Source organism: Phalacrocorax aristotelis, chromosome 1 (genome assembly GCF_949628215.1).
Source record: "Phalacrocorax aristotelis chromosome 1, bGulAri2.1, whole genome shotgun sequence".
Classification (NCBI taxonomy): Eukaryota; Metazoa; Chordata; class Aves; order Suliformes; family Phalacrocoracidae; genus Phalacrocorax; species Phalacrocorax aristotelis.
This window is the reverse complement of record NC_134276.1, coordinates 193,005,823-193,029,372: the sequence shown is the minus strand read 5'-3', so window position 1 is coordinate 193,029,372 and position 23,550 is coordinate 193,005,823. Positions and strand designations below refer to the sequence as shown.

The following is a 23,550-nucleotide window of genomic DNA, read 5'->3' as shown; positions in this document are numbered from 1 at the left end:
CTCTATGTGTTTAAAGTCCTTGTCTTCAGCCTCCTCTTTATAGAAAATTACCTCAATTATTTTTTGTAGAAGACTGACTTCTAGACAGGCTCCAGTGACACTTAGTCTCACTGTGGCTGTGAAAACTGGAGTGAGGGATTTTGGGGTTTTTGAGAGAGCTGCTGAAGCCAGATGGAAAGAAAAAATGTTTAAACGCCTGATTCCCATTTAGACAGACAAACGCTTCTTGATTTGGTCCAAAAGAGCTAGGTCTTATTCTTATTTTGTTTATCAGCCTGTTTAACAAAGTACTCCAGTATGCTGATAGGTTTGCTTTTTTATTTCCTGTAAAAAAAAAAAATTAATTCTAGCAAACAGTGGGTTTCTTCCAAATAAAGAAAAAATGGTTTTGCCTTATTTTACCATTTTACACTAAAAGTCCTTTTTCAAAAAACTGATCAATTGAGCTGCATTCTGTCAGACCTAAAATAACTGTGGTTCTGCCAGATTCATCTTGCATTTACACAACGCAGAAGAAAACTCAGTGTATTCTATGTACATACACACTTTTAGTAGTTGCTATAAATTAAAAATGAAACTCCTTTTTAGAGCTAAATATTTATTTTGGAAAGCATTGCCACAAATGTCAGAAACAAAGTCATTAAAACAATAAGCTTGTAATAGAAACACTTTATGCCTTGAATCATTTGTTTCAAACTTTCCAAAATGCATACCACTCAGCTCTTCCCTCCTTTCCTCTACCAAAGTTTAAATATATTTTACTTAAGTGAGGGAGCATTGAGGAAATATATTAAGACTATACTTTTTAAATCTTGCTACCAGTTAAGGTCGCTCAAATGCTACTCCTTTGTTACTTTTTAATCCAAGTCCCTTCCGTATTTTGCACTTCTGCTGTGAAAATGGACATTGTTTTGTAAGGAAACACGCCTGATAGAAATTAAATATATGCAGGTTTTTTTTCCTTTCTAATCAAAGACTAGGTGTCACTTTTAGTAATCATTTTCTGTATGAAATAATTTTTTTCAGAAATCTGAAAGCTCTCATGACCAACTTGAAACTGAGGAACCCTTAGTTTTGAATTCTGAGTACACCAGAGAAGGTTCCTTTCTCTTCAACATCTGTGTAAACTAGGATTACCTCTAAATGGACAACCTCAGGGGCCGAATAAAAGAACATTCAATATTACATTGAAAATTCAACTTTGTGGGAGTATAATGAACATCAGAAGTGTAGAATAATCATTCCCCTCATGAAGGAAAGGTTCCCATTTGATGTAAAATAAGCCAGTGTAACAACAAGATGGTGTATGAAATTTTCAGAAACATGTTCTAACCCATGGGTGGCTGCTGCACTTTTGATGTCTGGGGCATTTTTGGGATGCAGCATTCAAAAGAGCTGTCAGCTGAAAGTGGATGCAGCTGGAGAAAATTGGAATCTGAACCTAGGAATGGAGTGGGCTGGCTGCAAATTACAATGAAGGCCCACACAATATATAAGCTTTTTGCTATCTGAACCAATAAAAGTCATGGTAGCTAAAGTTTAAAAAAAAAAAAAAGATTTCGTTTCAGTGGTATATAATGCCTCTGCCTAAAAAGGGAGCACAATGATGAAAGAGACCACACGTCTCACAGCTGACCAGGGCTCAGAGCCAGTGAGTGCAACAGAAAGGGTGCAGAGCTTCCGGGAGCCAAAGCACCGGGCAACACTAATGCAACCATCCCTTAGAGAGAGTGCTCTGGCGGGACTGCTACAGGCTTCTGGCTAGATTTACTGTCATTCTCCCAGCACCTATATTAGTAGACAATAATCTGACCTTTAGGAACAGACATATGTATTTATAAACCAGAGTCTCTGCTTGAACCCTATAAGAGCCAGGATTCATTTCTCAAAGGCAAGCATTTTAAAAGTACCTGAGTAAATAATTATCTACTGTTACCTTCTTATCCCATAGGCTACAGTTACAAAACATTGCCTCAAACCCTTTTACAGGATTTGCATGTTACTAGCATATTACAAAGCTTGTACTTACACCTTAATCCCCTGTATTTATTTAATTTCAGTGGACTCGTACATTGTTGCTTTTCTTTGGCCAAAGTGTGTATCTTCCTGGACACTGGTGTTTTTCAGATTCTATTAACATGACATAATTTATTCCAGCAGAGTTTTAATTTTAGCTTACTATGTAATCAGAGTGTAATATTTTAATTATTGTAAATTCTAAGTCAGCCCAATAAATACCGCTCTCCACTGGACTCTATGTTCTGTTTATATGACTAAAAAGAACATTCAAAGAAAGGTATGTTTGGTAACTTTGTGACTAAATGCTGTATTTTGGTTTTAACTTGACAAAGTTCAATGTCCCTATACTTTTGTTATGAACAAATAAAGAATTTCCCTTTCTCATGGAAAAGAGTGCATTTGAAATACTGTTCTTAGTACAATTCTACAGGAGTTCTATTTTAGCGATACAAAGAAATAGTTTGTGTGCTCTTCTGCTAGAAAACATGCATATGTTCTGCTAACAATTAGGAAGGAGAATACATATTGTTGCATTTAGATTTTCTACAAGAAACCACAGCATCACATTAGAGAGCAGCATGTATTTGGGCTTGTCAGAAACTGGTCTATCTTGTACTGAAACCAGTGATGTCTGTGGCATGAGATTAGGCATCCACTTTCAACTAGTTGGCAAATAGCCAGGCTTAATTGCTAAAAGCAAAATTTAAAAGTGATCAAGATAATGTATGTTTCTGGTATACATTTTCTTCCTAAAATTATATGAACTTTCATTCTGATGAAGAAGAAGAAATTTAATGAACAATAAGTACGCTTGTAACTCAGTATGCTCTGAGGATCACATTTCTACCTATTTAGCTTGTTTAGGAAGCTCCTTTGCTTAACAACTTACAAAAAGAATACTTCTGCTTTACTTGTCTGAATACTTTGCCCAGGACTCATGTGACATATATTTTGCATTAGGAAACCAACTGGTTTCGTATACTGTCAGCTATATATTTGTACCAACAGGTAACCAAAATGATTTTTGGAAGAGAAGTTACATCTGCTAGATCTGAAGACATACATGTATTTGTATGGTAACCCACAACATACTTTTGTGGCTAGCCTCACCATTATTATTTTGCACAATATTTTAAATGACTGACTTGTGCATTTGCTGGCATGCTATGATCTCCAGTCCTGCTTATTTAACCTTACCTCCACAGGGTTGTTTACACTTTCAGAACCTGATTTCAATTTACTTTAATTTTCTCAGAGACTCTTGTATTTATAAAAGCTGAGCATCTAGTGACCTCTCTATTCCTGACATTTCCTTTACTCTCCAGTATGAAAAAGAACAAAAACCCCAGTGTCCCATTTCTGTTCCAAAAAAACTAAACTGCTTCCTTCAGTGGGTTGGTCCTTGTAATTGAAAATGGCAACCAGATGTTTACAGAACACACCAGCAATTTTCCTTGAGGCCTTTAGTCTTTATACTTGTTTGCTAAAGTTAGTTGGATTTCATGGAAACTTGTCTGAGGCTGTTACAAACAGCAAGCAGCGTCTCCTCCTAACTGTACTCCAAACAACTAAAAATAAAAGAAGGAAATAAAAGTAAAGTTAGAACTAATGCTACCTACGCTCGTTAATGCATTTCAAACTCTGTACAAAACCACTCACTAAGGGAGATTTGGTTCTCTTAGTACTGGTTTCTACATGCTGTCCCATGAAAACCATCCCTATATCAGAGTATTTTATTTGCTTTCTACCTCTCAAACTTCAGCTGGCTATACTCTTAAGCACCACTGATTTTGCACTACCTTCCCTCTTCCCCACTCCTGTCAGGAATAGATTCTCATAGATTTGGGGTTTTTTGAGAATATTTTGGATTTTAAGGAGATGCTGTGAACAACATCTTGCTGGTTCTGCAGTTAAAGCCCTGAGTCACCACAGCTGATTCACACCTGAAATCTCTCCATCTGCTTTAGAAATCACTGTTTTCCCTCTTCAGTTTATCTGCCTCATTCTCTCAAGGCTAGACTTCAAGAGTCTGTGAGTCCAGCTTGTTACCTGACAAGGGGACACACTACACCCAATACAATCTCTTTACCTAATATTTCAAGACCTCTAAGATTAAATACTCCACGGCTCCAGGGGATCCATCTGATTACTTCACTAGCTTTACCACCAAAACAGGCTTCCTAAAATCTAACACAACTTTTTTGTTGTTGTGGTTGCACTTCATGTCCTATTTACTATTGGCATGAAGAACAGATTATTCTTTTTTCCTAGGCAGTAGACTTTTGCATTAACAAGTACCTCTCTTCCCCCAGTCATACCAGTCTTCATACTCATTGAAGAAAGAGAATCACTATGCCCTCCTGTCTCTACCACCTCCTCTCATTCTCACTACTTTTGCTGATATAGTATGCCTTGGAAAATGAAAAGCAGATGTCTGACAGTCACCAGACACAGTGGCCCTGGGGGCCTCCAAAACCCACGGCTGTAGTTTATTCTCTAGACTAATTAGCAGCCCTGAGGAAACCATTACTGGCTGCACTTATGAAGTAGCACTTCTGCAAGTTCCTACCTTGCTTCTGGCCAGATGTCAGCAATTAAGATGATTCTTTTGCTGATTTAGCCTCTGGTCAAAAGAATGAATAGTGAGGAGTACTAGAGGTGATACAGTATGCTAAAGGCACAACATAAGGCTATACAGCAAGGAGCATGCATTTTATCCTAGTTCTGACAGTGACTCACTAGATTTTTATTCTAGTTTCTCCATCTCTAACTCTGCTGTGGCAACTTTTCTCTGCCTCCTAGTCCTACTGTGAATAAAAGTGAACAGACATGGACATTTTCTTCCCATTGGAAGTACAGATTTTCTTTAAAGAGCAATTTTTCCAATGGATAGCCAACAAAACAAAACGAAAAATTGACAAAGACTGGCTAGGAAAATTGCTTTTTGTGAGAATCAGCAGAATTTTCTTTATCTGTCACCAACTGCTGCTTCAGTCATGCAGCATCCAGAGAGAGACAGAAACCTGCAGCTAGCATCACTCCATGTCTGCTGAACACCTGTGCTTGCTCCTGCAGGATCATGCTTCCTGACATTCCCCAAGCAGCAGATTTTACAGGGATCAACCACTGAGTACAAGGAAGCAACAGAACACTCTATAGAGAGCTAATGAGAGGCAGCAGAGGCTATATCTGCCATAACAATACAACAGTTCTCAAAATCAGCATTTTACAGCAAAATTAGTTATGTCTGAATATATTCAGGTTGGTTTAACAATGAGAGGTTATTCACTTCTTGATGTAATACCTAAGTTGCACCATGAGATGCCACCTTAAATGCCAGATGGATCTCTTGGCCCCAGCACATAAAAAGAAGGGCCAAGATTCGCTCAGATTCGGTCCCACGGGTGTTGTCTCAGTCATCCCTTCCCGTTCTTGGAGCAGCTCCACCCAAGCACCACTCCCACATCTGCAAAAAGCCAAATCATCCTCATAGTTGCTGGAACCAGGGCTTAATTTATACAGCCAAATTCTTAAACACAGCATGTTCTTAAAATGGCAGAAAACAGAACAGAGCTCAGTGCATATTGATAAAGTCAGCAAAGAGGAAATAACTTCAGATCTAATATTTTTTGCAGTATGTGTAAATTTAAGGATGTATATACTATATGATCTCCACTTAACAATCTCAGGTGAATGAATAGGACATGAAGCTGATCATGATTTCAGTGGAAATAAATACCAAGAATTACTGACCCAAGAAGTAAATATCGACCAAAGTTAAGATGGGTTCAATATGTGTCTTATGGACAATAAATCACAAAAACCCACCCAAATCAATATATGTACTGTAACGATCTTTCTAATGGTATGGCTTCACTGGATGTCTCTCAAACTGCAAACAGAAGCCTTAGTAAAGTTTAAATACTTAATTGTAGTATTCCAAAAATAGGAAACGATTATGTAAAATCAATGCTATGAAAATGGTTTATGATTCTTTTTCTAAAGTCACATATTGCAATTGCACAAACTTCCACCAAACTATTAAAATTAACATTCTAAGGCAGCAGGGAGCATATAATGTTACATTGCACTCAGTTTGCCAGCAGCCTGAGTAGACGTGCTTTTTTCCATGGCCAAACTGACTGGCTATCATTAAGGTTATGCAGAATCTTTTCCATTCCAAAAGCTAGCAGTAACAACAGAATTCTGCATGTTATTGAAGAATGAATTAAAACTGGCTGGTCAGCTTTGTAGCATACAGCTGCACATGTTTTTTCGAGCCTGCAGTTCTCTGAGATTTGCCTAACTATTAGTAAAGGTGAAGAACTGAGAAATGAAGGAAATGCTTATTAAGGGAAGGACACCACTGACTAATGAGGCAGGCACACTGAGCAAAGGACAGAAAGACTGATGGCTCCAGAAAGAAAGATATAAGTAGTTTATTTATCTTAGAAGATCATCTGGCGAAAGGTTCAGGCAGCAGATAGTAACTAGGGAACGTTATTTTTGGAGGGCAGAAATGTGTTTTAATGCAGCAAATTTCTGAGATAACACTTCCTTTTTAAAGTTTGAAAATGTTGGCAGGCCATCACAGAGCCATAGGGACCCACAGATCCCAGACATGAGAGCTTCTTGGACTGGAAGGACAGGGGAGAAGGCAGAAGGCTCTGAAAAAATATTTGGCAAGTTCTTCTCCAGTATTTGCCACTCTGGAAGAGCCTAAGGGTGCTCTGAAGCCAGGCAGCTCGCCCCACTCACCTCTGATAGAGCAGCACAGCTCTCTGCTGGACTGAGGGAAGGAAGGCCTGCGGCTTGCACAGCTCAGCACAGAAAGCATCCCAGGAGAAAGCCCACATGTGAAGCTGTGAGACACCATTTTCAAACCTGCTGCCAGGCTGCAGCGAAGGCAGAAAATGTCCCAGAGGCTATGTCGCTATGAGCAGATTCTCACATTTTAAAAAAAGGAGGAGGAAGGAAGGAACAACACACCATGCGCACCATCTTCTGCCTCGCTGCCAAACAAAACAAGTGTACCATTTATAGATGTGCTGGCCAATACAACCTGATATCTTTCTCATCAGCTGTTACGCAACTTCATTTGAACTGCATGATTCATGATGGGCTTAGCACTGACACTGGAGACACTGACCATGCCTAAATGGATCTACCCCAGCAGCAGCTGCATGCCCAAGGTGGCAATCCCAGCTCTCCACACTTGACTATCCCATCATCTGCTGCTAACACAGTACCGCTTCTCTATCTCCTTCCTAGAAGCAGATTAAGAGATGTGTTAAACCTTACAGAAAAACCGGCTCTTTTAGGGCTGCCGCAAAAGGAAGACTCAGGGAGCTCAGAGCAGGCACAGACATCATCAGTCCATGGGCTTTTCCCTCCATGTGGGTTTAATTGCTAAGGAATGGTGAAAGCACAGCTACTTTTTGTCCAACCAAAGCTGCTTGAGAATTTACTGACAGAGCTCTTTTTCAGTGAAAAAAATAAGGGTCTGAATAATTTATATTTTACTGCAGAAAGCATCTGTACAGATTTTTCATAGGAAACCCATAAACCACAGTCTTTTTGCTTGGGGGCAACAAAAAAAAAGGTATCATTTTCCTTTTTAGCCAACTATCTTCCACTTACCGAAACTCAAAATGTTTTGGTTGGTCTGTAAGAAGTGACAAATGTCTACTGAAGAAAACTGTTCTTCTGTTTTTCTCTGACAGCAATGAACTCAACACAGTGCTGCAGCCCAGGTGTGGAGGATATCTCTGGAAGATCAGTGCGCAGAGCTGTCACATTTGGGTCTCAAACAGGAGCAGAACTGGTCCCAAAGTTAATAGCGGGCCAGTGCAAAAAAGTTAGGAATGTTTTGCGGTGAACTTTTTTCCATATAAGACTTCAGCTAGACTCTTGGCTCTCAGCCATTCTAAATGAAAAATCTTTTCAAAATTAGAGTGAACTTTGAAAGTTACACGAGTAAGACAGACTGCACAAAAATAAAAGCATTGGATAGAGCTGCTAAATAATTCCAAGTAAGAAGGAATGACTCTTCTTACAGACTTTTCATGACATTCATGATCTATATTTATCAGTCCATTATCTATATCTTTTTAATAGAGGCTTCAAGGAACATATTTTTTAATAATTTATAACACTCTTCTTAGGAAAATATTATGACAAAGCATAGCTTAAAATACCCTTCTCCATAATAAGGAGTACTATCCCATCCAGAACAGTAAACCTCATCATCTACAGGCAAAGAAAAATAACTCTGAGCATAACTTGTTTAGTTCTAAGAGAAGATCATTGGTTTGGTATGCAGACATGCTCTTTTTACTTCTTGTTTTTGAAACATAACTTTAAAGCCAGGCACTTACATAACACAGGGAATAGTTAAAGGCAGACTTATGTTGCCATGAAATGGAATTAGTAGACTCTTACTCTTTACCTTAAATTGACAAGCCTTTGACTTTTTTACATACTCCAACATCTGCTGGAAGCTGTAGGATGTTCCTGGAAAATACCTAAAACCTTTTTGTTACTTTTTTTTTTTTAATTACTGGAAAAATCCTGCAGTAAGTACTGGTGCTAGCCTGTAAAATATAAATACCCACAGTTAAGTTGATTTCTGCAGAGGCAGTGTTTGAAGGGTAAAAACCTGTACTGGAGAACCTGAACCTGAGTTGATCACTGAAGCAAAATCTAGTACAGTGATTTTTTCTAAGTCATAACTGGATTTTGCATACCCACTTCCTTGGCCATTTGAAACAAAAGTATTTCACGGAGGTGGTGCACACGGTCCCCAGAGCACTATATTTTCTCTGCAGCTCATCTGACATTAGCAAAACCTGTGGACACGCTGTGTCTCGTCATTCTGGGATGGAAAGTACTCAAGGCAAGGAGTGGTTGAAGGGTGCATATGAAAACAGATTAAAATAAAAGAGTGAGGTGACGACAATTTAGTAGTTCTCGGTACAGCCTTCCAAGAAAACTGCATGTACCTTATTTTCAAGAAAGTTTCGTAAAGAAACTTGAAATTAGTGGTTGGATTTTGAGCAGCCTCCTCCATGCAAAATAATTATGTTTCTCATCTATGAAGCTACTCTGATTGGTTAAAGCATGAAGCAAAACTGAGCTCTCTGGTAACCCCAGGAATGTGATGCAAGTGGCACTCCCCTTAGCATGAGAAATAACAAACCACACCATTTTTCTACTGACAGAATGGTGGCCTGTGTACTTTTTTCAAAGCCTTCCAGTTCTGAAATTGACTTCCAACAGAAGATCAAACTGATATCACAGTTTCAGTTCATACCTTTAAGGTGTCCAAGAGCACTTAAACATGGCCAGAATACATATAACTCGTGCCCAAAGCTCCTCTATCAGGCATAACATACCCCTACACCACAAAGCTACAGTCCCATGTGTAAGAGATCAACCTTCTTCAGTAGCCTGCTTTATCTGTGGATCAAGTTTTAACAGGAACTAAGAACTAGCAGTAATTTACCCCAGCATCTGCAGCAAGTGCAAAATGTAGTTCTGCTTTATCGTGTTCTTTAACAAGCTTAGTGTGTATATTACAGAACAATCAAAACATTAGCAGAGGAAGAAGTGTACATTCATGCACACAGCTTCTCCATAAAAGAGAAAATGAGAAAAAAACCAAAGGTAGTGGGTAGTTGTTTTGCTATGAAATGCTCTACTGAAAATCAGTCCGTTATTATGCTGATGAAGTTGGTATGAGAAATCATCAGGAACCAAACTGATCCGATTTGGTTGTCAAGACTATGTTGAATCACTCTGTTGCATTTTTTTACGGAAGGAAGTATCTAATGCAAGAACCATCTAATTGTGGAAAATTAGCTGTGTAACTGGGAAGGGCTAGAATTTGGCTTTTATCTTTACTCGCATCTAGAGTTTAAGCTTTACCTCTGTGGAAAAATAGTGGATGAAGGGCTAACATTTGGTAATTAATGAATTAACTAAGTCCAGTTATTCTTACTGTGATAAGGACCCTCAAGCCTGGGATCTTCCATCAATCTCCTGTTTTCAAGGACTGTGACTGTATATCCATGTTTTGCCAGGATGCGCTGACAGAGCTGGCGGTCAGTTTCACGGTGAGCAGGAGGTGCGTACAGAACTGCTCTTCTTGTATGGCTTCTAAAGTACTGGAGAATGGAGTCATTGATCTACAGCAAACACAATGCAAAGACAATGGTTGTGAGATAGGACACTCCTCAGCATATATAGTTGTTATTTTTCACAAAAAGAAACTGGCAACTTACTGTGACAATCCAGGAAATATTTCTGGTATAATTAAGAATTCTCTTTATATCAGGGAATTCTGACCACAAATTCCATTTTGCCTGCCTCTCTGTTTTTTTCTACATTCATATTGGACTGATATTGCAAGGGTTTGAAAGCTTAGGGTAGCAATGGAGGATCTTTAAATTGTGGTCTTCCTTTCACCTTTGGCTGAAACGTGGCCTGTTCTGGTGAGCACTTGCCACCAGAACAGCACTTGCCAGGTGACTTTGACCATGGCCTCAGGCTGTCCTGTGGGTCACCTAGCAGAGAGGACTTGATGGGTCCCATGTTAACTGTTCTAAGGAACGTGGGTCCTACACAGATGGTGAGTGCAGGGGTCTGAGTTCTCCTGTGCAGCATGATTCAAAAACGCAAGAAGAGTACTGAGGTAAAAGCATGCAGAGGAATCCTAAAGACTACTAGAAGCACAGCAGTCTACAGAAAAGTAAGTGTAGGTTTGTCAGTACCTTATTGCCTTATTAGTCCAACATGATCTAGCCCAGGAGGGCTGGCAGAGAGACTTGTATATAGGAGTGAGTGGAAAGGTGTATGATGTCCCCAATGAATCCCAAGGACCTCTTGCATTGTCTACCATTCACTGTCTTCCCACATAGTGCCTCAGGACAAGGGCATCTAGACAAAACCCCTCCTCTGTATAATAGCCTGGGATATGAGCTTCTTGCAAGGAAAAATGGAAAAGAGCCACCCCAAACACAAAGAGATGGTGTGCACTGGACATTAAGGTCCAAAAAGACTGAATTACAGGGTCACTGCCTTCAAGTGTTTGGGAAAGGAGGTATATCATGTCTTACATAAGGCATAAAAATAGGATGCTTCATGTGGGAAACAGGTCACTAATATCTGGAATGGTCTAGCTCTTCTTTTGCAATAAAAACACCATTAACAGACAAGATTTTCTTGTGGTGAAAATTCTTTGTCTTTATGATTGAAACATACCAGCATTTAAGGAATTGAATTCAGGACATGAAATTAGTTCTTGTCAAGTTCATGAATTTCAACCTAGCAGTAGTCAGCAGTATGTCCTTTAAAAACTAAGCTATTCCATAACTTCTAATTTTAGTAAGCTTATCACTGGACATAGGAAGTGCTGCACAAACAAGGCACCACTATTTTTTGCAGAGTAAACCGCAATGAAAAAGAGACAGATGCTTTGATATAAACAAACGTCATTCAAGATGTGTCCAGTTGTTTATAGGCCTGAGATCTAGTGATAAAGTCACTCTTCTCAGCAGTCTGTTCCCCAATTACAGGATGCAGTTTTACATTACACTTGGATGAAGCGTAAGCTTCTCTGAGGCAGTGAGGAGCATGACCTACGTGAGAGCTCTGAGCCTCTAACACCACGTCTGCTTTTTCTCCACAGCAGGCATCCCCTGTGGAAAGCGGGATGAGGGGACCCTGAAAAATACCTTGATACAACACTGTCATAGTCTTCCACGTATATTTGCTAAATGTGCACCCCAAAACCACTTTAGACACTGGGATAGTCAAGTAAAGGTTGATCACATGTTGGCCAGAAGCAGCACAAGCCACACAGGGTAAAGTCACAGGAACTGCATTAGGTAACCTGTCAGATGTCCTCCCCGGCATCCCAGCGTTTTTAAAACACATTAATCAGGTGGCAAGCACAGCATTAGAGCATCTCAGATCACCACAGCACCCACCATTCTTTCCCCTTCTGCCTCTGCCCCTCCCTCCTCCCCTCTTACCGTCTCTCTTTCCTGCTCTCCTGCAGCACCAGCCGCCGCTGGCAGCCCTTCCTCTCCATTTCCCTCCCTCCCTCCCTGTTCCTAAATCCAGCCCTTGCCCTGGCCCCGCGCCTGTGCTCCTTCTCCCCCTCCCTCCTCCTCCAGGCAGTCCAGCCAGACACTTCCCACTTTCCATTTCACTTGCATTGCAGAAAAAAAAATCGGGAGAGAGACACTTCTAACTTTATTTTGCGAGCAAATCCAATTTTCCATCCCATGTGTGCTGCAGTGGCCGGTGTTGTGGGGTGAGCTAAGGACACACAAGGAGCGTAGAGGGGCTGCAGCCCAGGACACATCCTTGTCCGGTTTTAGCTGGCGATTACAGCTTGTCCCACTCCCGTCCCTCCCAGTGCAGCTGAGGGTGTTTGCTGCCTGGTAGGAGGTTCCCACCTTGAACTTGATGGCTCTTTGTGTGCACACCTCCTCACTAACAGCTATTGTGCTTTTTTCATGCTAACAAAAACCACCTTTCTTTGCAAAAGGAAAGCCTCCTGCGGTGTCACTCCTTAAACATTTTGTTTCAAACAAGCTTTAAAAGCTTCTATCTCAAGCACCTAAAGCAACTTTATTTTTGCCTGTGGGCAATACGCCAAGAGCAGCTCTCACAGGGCTCACCCCAGCCTGGCCACCGCCTCTCAGCCCACGCTGGGTGCAACAGGTCTTGGCAGCCTCAGGTCTCGAGGCCTCAGGCCGAGCTTAGGCCCCCCTGCTCCCTCTGTCTGGCTGCGAGGCACTGGGGGATGGGAACTAACAGGCCTCAAGGCATCCCAGGGGCCCTGGGGACCCCATGGTCCCTGGGGCTGGAGGCCTGGGTCCGCGCCAGCCTGCCCGCAGCAGGGCCTTGCAGGGGAAGGGAGCTCTCCCTCCCACCCCAAAGCGAGTGCTGATGCAGACGGATCTTCCCCGGTTCCCTGGGGATTAGCAGAAATGTTTACAACTCTAGTTTGGCAACAGCAAATATTCAAGAGAACACTGATAGTAGCATAAAAAAAAATAAAAGGAAGTTCAAGCACTGGTGATAACTTAGGTCACTTCCACAAAACACAAAGGCAAACGGCCCCGCGCGGCTCCACTGGGCCGCGCAGCAGCCGGCTCCCACCAGGCGCCTTTCACGGGCGGTCAGAGGGCTTGCGATGGCCCTCGGACACGGAGCACGCCACCAGCTGCTCCAGAGGGCTTTCCTTGGGATACACAGCCCAGAGACACATAAAAAAACCTTCAGGCTGCCACTGTCCAAAGCCTCCTGGCGCAGGGCTGGGAGGGACCGAGCAGGCCTGGTTGGGGGCATGCATCCCTGTGCTCCCAGCCTCCCCACCACCACCCAGGTGCTAGGCACGGGGCACTTCTATCCACTAGCTTCCCAAAGAGCCATGGCAGGATCTTTGGGACACCTAGACAATTCAGGGTCCTAAATTTAACAGCTTGACCTGAATGTCTAATCTGGTACTATTAAATAATATGAAGTAGCTCGACACCTTTTACGGTGCTTGCTCAAGATCTGTGCGTAGTGTTGCCAAATTTATTTCCTCTGCCCTTTCCTTTCAGAGCTATTTGCAGTCCAGGTTACAAGATGCAACATGTCCTCTCTGTTTTCTTGCCAAGCCAGTGCTATGTAGGGTGGGTTTTTTTTGTTTTGTTTTGTTTTATACTACCCATTGGCTACACAGAATTTTAAAAAAATTCTGGCGAACTGCATGCTGATAGCAGTGATTCTATAATTTCTTCCAAAGCTCTATATAAAATGCCTTACATCACTGCCCATGCTGATCTAGTTACTACTGGATGTATTTCAGAATTTCCAATATTATAGCAATAGCAGTCATCTTTATACACTTAAAGAGTCTGCTGTTTTTTATGAAATGTTTCTCAATCATAAAAATGCAGTCTGGGCAGAGAGCTGGTATAAAAGAAACAGAGTGCAATAGATGAAAATAAGCTGTTCACATATTTTGATGTTTTATGATTCTGATTTTTTTGGCATTCCTATAACTTCAACGTACAGCAGGCTTAGACCAAAAAACCAGATCCATAACATCTTGAATATTTGAGAATAATTGTTAAATGTCAAATGTTTTCTTCCCCCAACCATTTTTTAGCTCTTCCCCAGTTTGAAGTCTCAGGCTATTTGTTAGCAGGCCAGTTTAATACAGATTCAATAAACCCTATGTGAAAGGAATTGGCAAAGAACATCTGTGGCCCACGTCCTACCTAGGGAACAGTGTGGCTGTCTCCACAGAAATTAATGAGGCTTTACAGCACAGCTGAGATTTCCCATATGATTTAGGATGAGGCCTATGTCAGCTTTGACATGATATACCTGATCTTACAGCTTGCAAACCATTGCACTTAGCTGAGTCACTGACCTCATTTTAGTGCCATAGGCTGTTACACAGATGATCCACAGCCTTAAACTTAAACTTTAAGATCTTAAACTTAAACAAACCACAGTGGCCTGTAAAGTGAATAAAAATGCATAAAAATGAATTTTGTAATTTTGTTTTCAGCTTATAGAATAACCGGAAAAACACAAAAAATCCAAATTGAGCTCCATAAAATTTATTATGGGTTTAAAAAAAAAATCAAAGCAAATGTATATTCCTCTGAGGTCTTAACAAATGAGACAAACAGCCCAGTTTATATAATATGAAAGCCCAAGAATTACGTAACCATCCTTGTCTGAATGAATATAGACATCTATTATCTGAGTTGCAATTCTTAGTTCTGACTGTCTTCAAGTTGCACATAGCTGTGAAGTTCTCTGTTAGAGAGAAAATGTTTTGACATTTTCCTTGAAACCAGTTTATCCGATTCTAGGTTATGAATGTATAAAGATAGAATTGATTGTATTAGTCTCTGAAGCTTTTCTCTGTTGTTCAGAATTTCTGGGTTTTTACAAAAAATTCAAAATTTGGTCAGTAACTGAATCTTATGACAGATAATTACTGTCATTGTTTTGGCCAAGAAGAAAATAGCAAAGATATTTCAAGTTGAGGAGAGAAAAACAGTTCCTTGGCATTTTTTCAGATTCCAAGAGGAGCGCATAATTCCATAAATATTGGTGCATTGTCTCTGCCTGGCAAGGAAGCAAATATACAGTTTGAACTGTTGCCATAGAATTTCATTGACCATCACTTCAACTGCAGAAACAGAATTCTTCTTCCTAACATAATGGCCCAACTCATGTCTGCCTAAGCTTCTCTCAGGAAAGAACTCAAAAACTGTGAATCATCTTTTCAGCTACCCAGTTCTGGTGGTGTTAGTCCCCATGTTGATTATGGACAGTCACTCTTTTACACTAAGCTAGCCAAGACTGTCAGAGTCTTGTCCAATAGCTTCAAATCACTTGACTGCAGCTTACTTTAACCCCTCTGCTTTCCGCAGGTACTGGCCTCCTGCAAAAGAGATATATGAGCTGCAAAAGAGAGATACAAGCCACTATGCAAACCAAAAGACCTTTGCATGAAAGAGGAGTGCAACAGAAATACCATGAAAGAGAACCAACGTTATATAAACAACACCAGCACAGGCAGAGAACTGCCTAAATTCCCATTTAGCCAGCAAAGGAAGTGTCGATTACCTTTGCTGCTAAATACCACTTAGCACAAGAACATTACAAAAAATCCATGAGTGGGATTCCTAGAAACTATTGCATGAATATTAAACAGCATTAATAAGAAGAGCAATAATAAAAACTTAGCATATGGTTCTAATGCCCTACGTCATTCATTTACAGGACTGTGCAGACCCTTATTAATTCCAAACGTGACTTTTAAATTCTTTTCAAAGTTTGCATAAAAGTTCATAGAAATAGTAAGTTGGTCATACTACTGTTATATTGGGAGTGCACACAGCTCCTGTATCGAGAAGTAACAGGGAAGTTAATTTCCTGTTTCACTTTCTGGAGGATATTTAAAAGTGTTGTCTTTATGTTCTGTTAGATTTGGAATGTAATTCTGCTTAGATTTGTCTGCTGAATAAATACAGAAAAAGCAACTAGATTAGTGGCACAACTTTGATGGCTGTTTTCTGATGACTTCATAAATCCAAACCTGGAGTTACTTGCATAGTCATCACCAGCACTCTGAGCTGGAAGTACAGGGCTCTTATCAAAATGCTTTTGCTTTATGATTGCATGTAGTTCATGATACCAACAGCATTGTCTTGAGAACTACCACCTTATCGAAACAGCTACTCTTGAGGAAAGGGGTCCAATGAAGGGCAGGAGTGAGATTCTGCCTCCATTTCCCATTTGCTCGTGCTGCATCCTTCTCAAAGTTCCCTTCCTGCAAAGAGTCTCCACCCTGCCCCTCTTTCCTGGCTGCTACCACAATAGCCTTGCCCTTTATCACCAAAATATCTCCAGCTATCTGCGCAGTAAAAATAGCTGTTTCCTCAATGCCTTTTGCATTTTACACTGAAAAGGGGGAAAAGTTCTGCTTTCATAGGGTGCAATGTGGTTGTGGTATCATTCCAAGGAAACCGGTTGCTGATACCATGACATCTGTCAATTGCTTTCTATTAACAGAGGTTTCATACTAGCAGTTCTTTGTTCTTTTGTGAGGAGGAAAAGAGTTCTCATCCCCCTACTGTACTCTATAAAATAAATATCCTTTTTAAGATTAAATTTAAAGAAGTATCAAACCTCATTATGCATAATGTAATCTTTTCTATCCAGAGCTCTCACCACACTCCATTTCTGCATAAAAGCCAGAATCACCCCTTCTCATTCTATCATCGAGCTTCATTTCTCCTTTTTCACATATTTACATTTCAAAAGTTCCCACTAGCTTTGTCTCCTTTTCTTTCCATTTCCATTCCTATCTCCCTTTCTCTTCCACAGCACAAATCCAGCAACCTCTGTGCACAATCTCATCTGTGCCTTCTGAGGATACTATTACCTCATAGCCATAGTTCCCTACTCTGCCTCCCGTACCTGCCCCAGCCAGTGTCTCTTTTCCCCATGCCTTCTTCCATGACACTCCTCTCCTGCCCCCTTCCTTCCCTGCTTATTCTGACTGAAGTAAATATATTCCATCCAAAAAATCAATAGAAGAAAACCCCAGACATATGCCTTTAGAGGGTGAAGTTCATCAGATTTGTTTTAAATGTCTGCATTAAGTCATGATGAATTTTGCATCAGAGGCAGCTATTTCCATTGACTATGAAGTCCAGCTTTCTGACTCTGACAAGAGAGAGTTTTAAAGTTCTAGTTACAATTTCTCAGCTTTTCAGTAATTTCACTCCTAGTTTTCAAATATAGGTACCTGGGCCTGTAACCTGTGCAAGATGTTCGACTGGCTCTTCCTCTATGTCTTGGTTAGGACTAAAACATGTTTCCTTTCTCTCTTTTTTTTTGTTTTTTCCTTTTCCACAAAGCACCTCTGAGATGTGGCCATAGCAAGCTGTCTTCATCTTATATCTTTCACACTGTCCACTCCCAGTAAACTATATGCTATCCTATTTGTTCAGAATGAAGCTGTAAAAAAACCCCTTTTCTCATTCTTCTTGTTTGCTCACCTTATTATAGCTCATCTTGGAGATGTATCTTTCACACCAAACATAAGTGGCAGGTTGAGGGCCTTGAAAGCGAAGACAGCTTTTTTTGCCATACCTGTTATATTTCATTTATTAAGATGCCAGCCTTACCCACTCATTAAATCCCCATATAATCAGCTGCATGTCTTGGTTTTCTTTTTCTCAGCTGGCCTTAAATGGCCATGGGATGTGAAGCAATGCTTTTGTCAGTATCCATGAAATAATCTCCTTCAAGACCCATCTTAAAATTTTTAAATCTAATATTTTTTTATACATTAGCCATGGTTAGAGAGCTAGTCTGCCAAAACAGTGCCTATCACGCGGGCAATACTGTCTCACTCTTTCCTCCCAACAGCAGAGGTACTACATCTACCTGGGCAAAACCCACGGCTGTGCAGACACCTAAGCTGGCTCTGGCTGAATTAATTCAGAGAGTGGAAACACAGTGTAACCAGCTAATTAGCTCTTCTCAGAACTGGCTGAGAAGCAGAGCTAAATTACTTGAGTGTAATTGTTTTACATTTGGCTGATACCAAACGTATTTCTGGCACAATACCATGTCAGGCAAACCTATACACAGGGCTTGTATGGGGTCTTCCTGTTGATACCTATTTCAGTTTTGATGTTAAGCACCAACTCTTCTCCTTACCATATATATTTGCAAATATGTTGTCATGCAGGAGGTAAGTGTGCCTGGCTGAACATGAAGACAGCCTGCTGCTGGATATATCTCCCTCAAAAGCCTTTAATGCTGGAGATTCAGAAATAAGCTTTCTATTTTTCATGCTACAGATATTAACATTTAATTTTATACTAGAAAATGTTGACCTCTGTTCATGTGAAAATGGGGCTGCAGGACCAGCTCTCCAGCAGCTTTTAAAACTGCTGTAATGTGTGATATCTGAGGGAGAAGCTCTGCGAGCTCTGTCAGGCTTTCCAGGCTATGAATGAAATCTGCATTTTTGCAATTTAAAAAAGGCAGCCTGACTATGTGCCCAGGGCATCTTGGATGTAGTTAAAGACACATTTACAGATTAAATTGCCTATTTCCACTCCCATGCTTTTTCTGCATTTGTCTGGAACTTTCCAAAATGAGAAAGTTCCCTCTGCTTCCCCCACTGGATCACAAAAGGTACCAGCTTTTTTTTTCCTGTTGTTTTTTGTTTGGTCTGTGTTTGGGTTTTTTTGGTTTGGGTTTGGTTTTTTTTTTGAGGCATTTAGTGCTATGCATACTCTCAACGGAGAAATTATCAGACTTTGGAAGGGGATTTTGCTCATGCAATAACAATCATAACTAAATTCTCACAGCAGGCTCAACACAATACTAATTGTTTCTATGAAGGAAGTGAGAATTAAACCTGCCCCTACCCAGTCAGAAGAGATTCTGCAGTGAGGCAGATGCTATGCCTCAAAACCCAGAAACACTGGATGTTACCTAAAGAATATTATCTCCAGCAGAGTCTTCTTTTCCTTAAAAGTTATTAATTAACTTTGATTTCATAAGACTTCTTGTACTGTTTTCTTGAAGTCACTGTGTAACTGCAGGATAGATTCTTTTTAATAAATTTACTTCCTGGGCTCTTTATAGAACAAGAATACATGTGTGACCAATTAATTTAAAATGTTAATAACTTGGACTATATTTTAAAGTACTTTTCCAGGTTCATACATGAAGATTTAAACCAGAGCTTTAATGAAAACTTGTTTCCAAACTAGCTACTGTGGGTGGGCATGTGGCTGTAAAGTAAAATGGTGTAAAGTTTCAACCATGACATCTGTCTTAGATGTTACTGGGTACCCAATAAAATCATGCAAGATAACAGCTCAGCTATCTGAATAAGCAGTGGGCAAAAATACTCAGTTCAAGAACACGCTTTCAAAGTAAAGTGGTAGAGATATTTGGAGATGTTTGTCTTTTCTGTTCCCTGAGATTCAGCCCACACAACCTGCAGAGCATTCTCTGGAAACAGAGAACAACTTAGTGTAACATCCCAACATGTGCAAGACATTTTGTTCTTCATGCTCTAGAGGAAGCTTTCAAGGCAAATAGGGAGCCAGCTATGGGTGGTCTTCAGAACTTGAAGAGGAATGTGTTAGAGTAGCACAGCCCTGGAAAACATACCTATTAGGGTTAACATATACATTTACATCTGTACTATAGGTTCAGCATGTGTGTGTGATAGTCACGTTCAACCATGTATGCTGGAGGGCAATAAGTACAGCATGTTGTAAAAACATAAGCTTCCTTCTCATTTCAGATAGCCAGCACACTAAGTTCAATGTCAATCTGCTTTTTTCTTAGGCAAATTGGGAAGGAAGAAGATACAGATATTTTCAACCAAACAGCATACTAGCAAAACTTTGCCATTATTTCACCAGTTCTTACAGACTTCTGGTAGCCCAAGGTAAGATATGAAATGTTCTTTGCCATTACAATAGCAATGAATAAAAAGGAATGGACTGTAAGTGTCAAAAGCTGTAACACAATATGATCCGCATCTGCCTGCTGTGCTTATTTCCCTTTAAATTGTAATTCTTCTTGTCACATTGTTGAACAAATCCAAATCTGGGTACCTAGTGTACTAAAAGGTCATTAAAATATAAAATTATGACAAACAAAGCATGGAGTAGATTTCTGCAACTCATAAGATAAATCTCTGACCTTCACAAGAAAAAAAAAATCAATTTTTTAAAACTTAAGGTTAAAGAGTTCATGCCAAAGTTATTTCACATATCTGTTTTTGGTTGTTGCAGAAGATGCACTTTACAACTGCTCTCCTAAAATCAATATTGCTGACCTTTCGGACTATGAACCCTGACTAATCAAAGAAGCAGCCGCCTAGTTTTTTTTTTTTTTAATTTGAACTGCCTTATGTGGATGCTGTCCATAATCTGTGAAGTCAGAGGTTGTTTATAGTCCTGGTACAGTTGTATATAAAGTGCCAGCATAATGGTAATTTCACGCTGAGATATCTGCTGTGCTATTAGCAGCCTTCCGTAGGACTGAAGAAAACCTGAAACATTTGTGCTAGTGCTGATTACAGATTCCAGAGTAAAAATAACTACCTCAGTCTGGACCATTTAACAAACCACATTTTCCGACTAAAATAACAGTGTCTGCGTTTGTTAGGTTTTAACACCCATTCTAGGACCCCTATACAAAATAAACATGAGGTCAGGTAACCTAAGGACAAAGTAAAATTTGTGGGACAAAGATTCCAAAGTAAATAGTGTGATTTGAAAATATGAAAAGTGCCTTTTTTTTATTTCTCAAATGCAGTTAAATTCAGCTTTTCAGCAGAATCCCAGTAAAAAACAAAACTGACCAGCAGATAACTCTAGCACAGGGCAGCTGCAGTCCCGGTGTTAATTAACCGCCTCAGTCACTTTCATAAAACCCCACTGGCTCCTGATTTATGTGCCTGTACTGTAAAGCCTCTGACCCGATTCCTAAAGCCAAAATAAAATACGGTCTGTGCAGCAAGCTGAAATCTCCCAGGAGTCAGAAAGCAATGCCATGTTTCAGTCGAAGATTTCAGGATTCCTGTGTTAATAACACCACACTGAGGAGCTGGTAATGGAGATGTGCTTGCGCATATGCCGCTGTCATTAGATCACCCATTTGTTTGTATACAGATCTCAGACTTCCAAGCTTAGGCTAATTTTAGCTGGACTCAGATGATCCTACCAGACTCACTATCCCTCGCTTTGCTAATTATTGCTCAGCACTCTGCTCCAGCTGACTTACCTTTTTCACTGTCTGTGAATTACTGCCAGGAAGGAAGCAGTGAGTGTTGCTTGGGGACACCTCCTTGTATCTTCCTTGCTGTGTTTTAGTCAGTTTATTGGGTGCAATCCCATTAATGACTGCTGAAAGGATGCTGCTGGTCATGAGAGGAGTCAGGGTCTGGCAGAACAGACAGATGGCCACCACTAAGGCCAGAAGGAAGGGACGAGGGCGACAAAGCCTGCGGCACCTGGGGACTTGCCCACAAACCATGGCCTCTTTGCCGTCCTCACTTCACCCTTTGCCACATTGCAGATGCAGTCCAAGTAGCCACGTCTTGCCAGGGTGAAAAAAGTCAAAGGCACACTTTACCCAACACTAGTGAGAGTTTCCCCCACTTCTGCTGCTGAGTGCTTTCCTGGTGCCTGGCAAGAAGTCACGGGTTCCAGAGGAGCAGAGGCTTTGGAAGTACCCTCCCATGGGGTACAGGAACAACCTGTGAAGAAACAGCAAGTGAGCAGCGGCTAGCAGCAGCATGCCATGGGGCGTTCTGTAAGGAGGTCGTCCACACCACACCCCCGGGAGAACAGACCTGCTGGCAGACAGGTGAGGAGCAGAAATCTTCACCCCCTTTCCAGAAGGAAGTCCCAGCCAGACAACAGTATCCAAGAAAGCAAGAGGTTAAAGCTTAATATGTCCTGTCCACAGCTGAAAAGAGTAAGAGAGTGTACCAACTTCGTGAACAATCGTTTGCTGTTTTTTTCTCTCTTGCATTCTCAATTCCCACTTTGTTTTTACAGTTTCCTTCATTCCAGTCCTTTTAAATTACCTCCTTCCTGTCAGCATGCACAGCTTTCTCTCTAAAAGTGATCATTTATCTGAAAACTGACAGGCTATGAAGATTTTCATTTGCGTTTGTTTTGTCCAGATTGTGAGTTCAAAGTTAGGTTTACTTACTCGGTTCTTATCCTGTTAGAAGTTTTCCGTTCTGCTCTAATGGGCTGCTGATTAAAACCACTTGGAACAACCCTGGCTCATGATCCCAGCTCGTCTCACACACTCAGAAGGCAGGCACACGCACATACACACGCCATCTGAAGCCAGTTGGACCACAGATTTCATATAAATAAAGGCTGGACTGCTCAGAGGGTGGGGCTAAACTAGCTCCGCTCTGAGCAGGCACGGGGTTTGGAGACACAGCCTGAGATCTGGATGGGGAACAAGAGGTGTCCTTGCTCACACTGCATGCCTCGAAGCCACCATCACAGCAATTTTTAGAAAACTGCTGTTACAACAATCAGTATGATTGAAACAATATTAATATCTTACAGGCTGTAGGAATCTGAGCAGCATCTGCAATATTTTAATCCAGATTAACAAAAATGTCGTAAAAGGAAGCAGAATTACTTGGATGTAAGCGTCGCTGGCAAAGCAGTTGTCAGTAATTTTCCACAGTAGATATACTATCTCATAGCAGTGTATAAATAAAACTTCTTACTGATGTCAAAGAGGGAAAGAAAGGAGGGCGGACAAAAATACTCCAGTAAAAGCACTTAGTATCTAAGCCTCAGAAGGTCTTAGTTACTACTTCCCCCTGCTGACACAGGACAGGGACGAGACAGATGGGAACAGTTGAGGAACTCTGTTATCTTTATAGAGCTAAACTTCTCATATAATCAAGTTCTTTTAGCTAAAAATGTCTGTATACAAGATGTCTATTTTATCTTCCATCTTAGTTATTTTTGAAAAGAAAGAGTTCTTCATACACTGCCTCATATATAAGAAATGGGCATTGTTGTGATAATTTTGAGCCAATCTGCACAATTCAACAGCAGCAGTAGCATTAGCAAGGTAGAGGCCTAAATAGAGCAATGAAGAGTAGAGTATATATTTCTTTGAAGTGTTGGTGTTTATTCAGCTTTCAGATCCTTTTTTCCTTTTTTCATACTAAAACCATCAATTTGCACGTATAGAAAAATGCCGTAGAAGTCATTCAACACCTCATGCAGAACCCCAGCTGTCACATGCACTGCATTTTAGCTTTCTGTCTGGGGCTGTCGTCGTCTAAATTAGACTCCTGGGTTATCCTGAGCAGGAAAGGGCTACAAAACTTGCCTGTACCCTCCCATGTTACATGTTTACCATCCACACAGAAACTCCCATCTCTGCTCTCTGGAGACAAGTTGCTGATGCTCC

The 23,550-nt window shown here is 40.7% G+C and overlaps 1 protein-coding gene across 5 annotated transcripts in view; it reads right to left on the bottom strand.

Moving 5' to 3' along the window:
- CPED1 (cadherin like and PC-esterase domain containing 1) overlaps positions 1-22,466 on the bottom strand; it is a 155,574-nt gene extending 133,108 nt beyond the window's left edge. For 2 of the 5 annotated variants that reach the window (XM_075081150.1, XM_075081151.1), the window contains exons 1-2: positions 21,376-22,466; positions 10,019-10,205 (exon numbers count right to left, since the gene is read on the bottom strand). In XM_075081150.1, coding sequence (XP_074937251.1) covers positions 10,019-10,205; positions 21,376-21,627 — 439 coding nt within the window. In that variant the 5' untranslated portion in view covers positions 21,628-22,466. The remainder of the gene's footprint in view (positions 1-10,018; positions 10,206-21,375) is intronic. The other 3 variants (XM_075081148.1, XM_075081147.1, XM_075081149.1) reach the window with 3 other exon arrangements.
- Between the last annotated feature and the right edge of the window lie 1,084 nt (positions 22,467-23,550).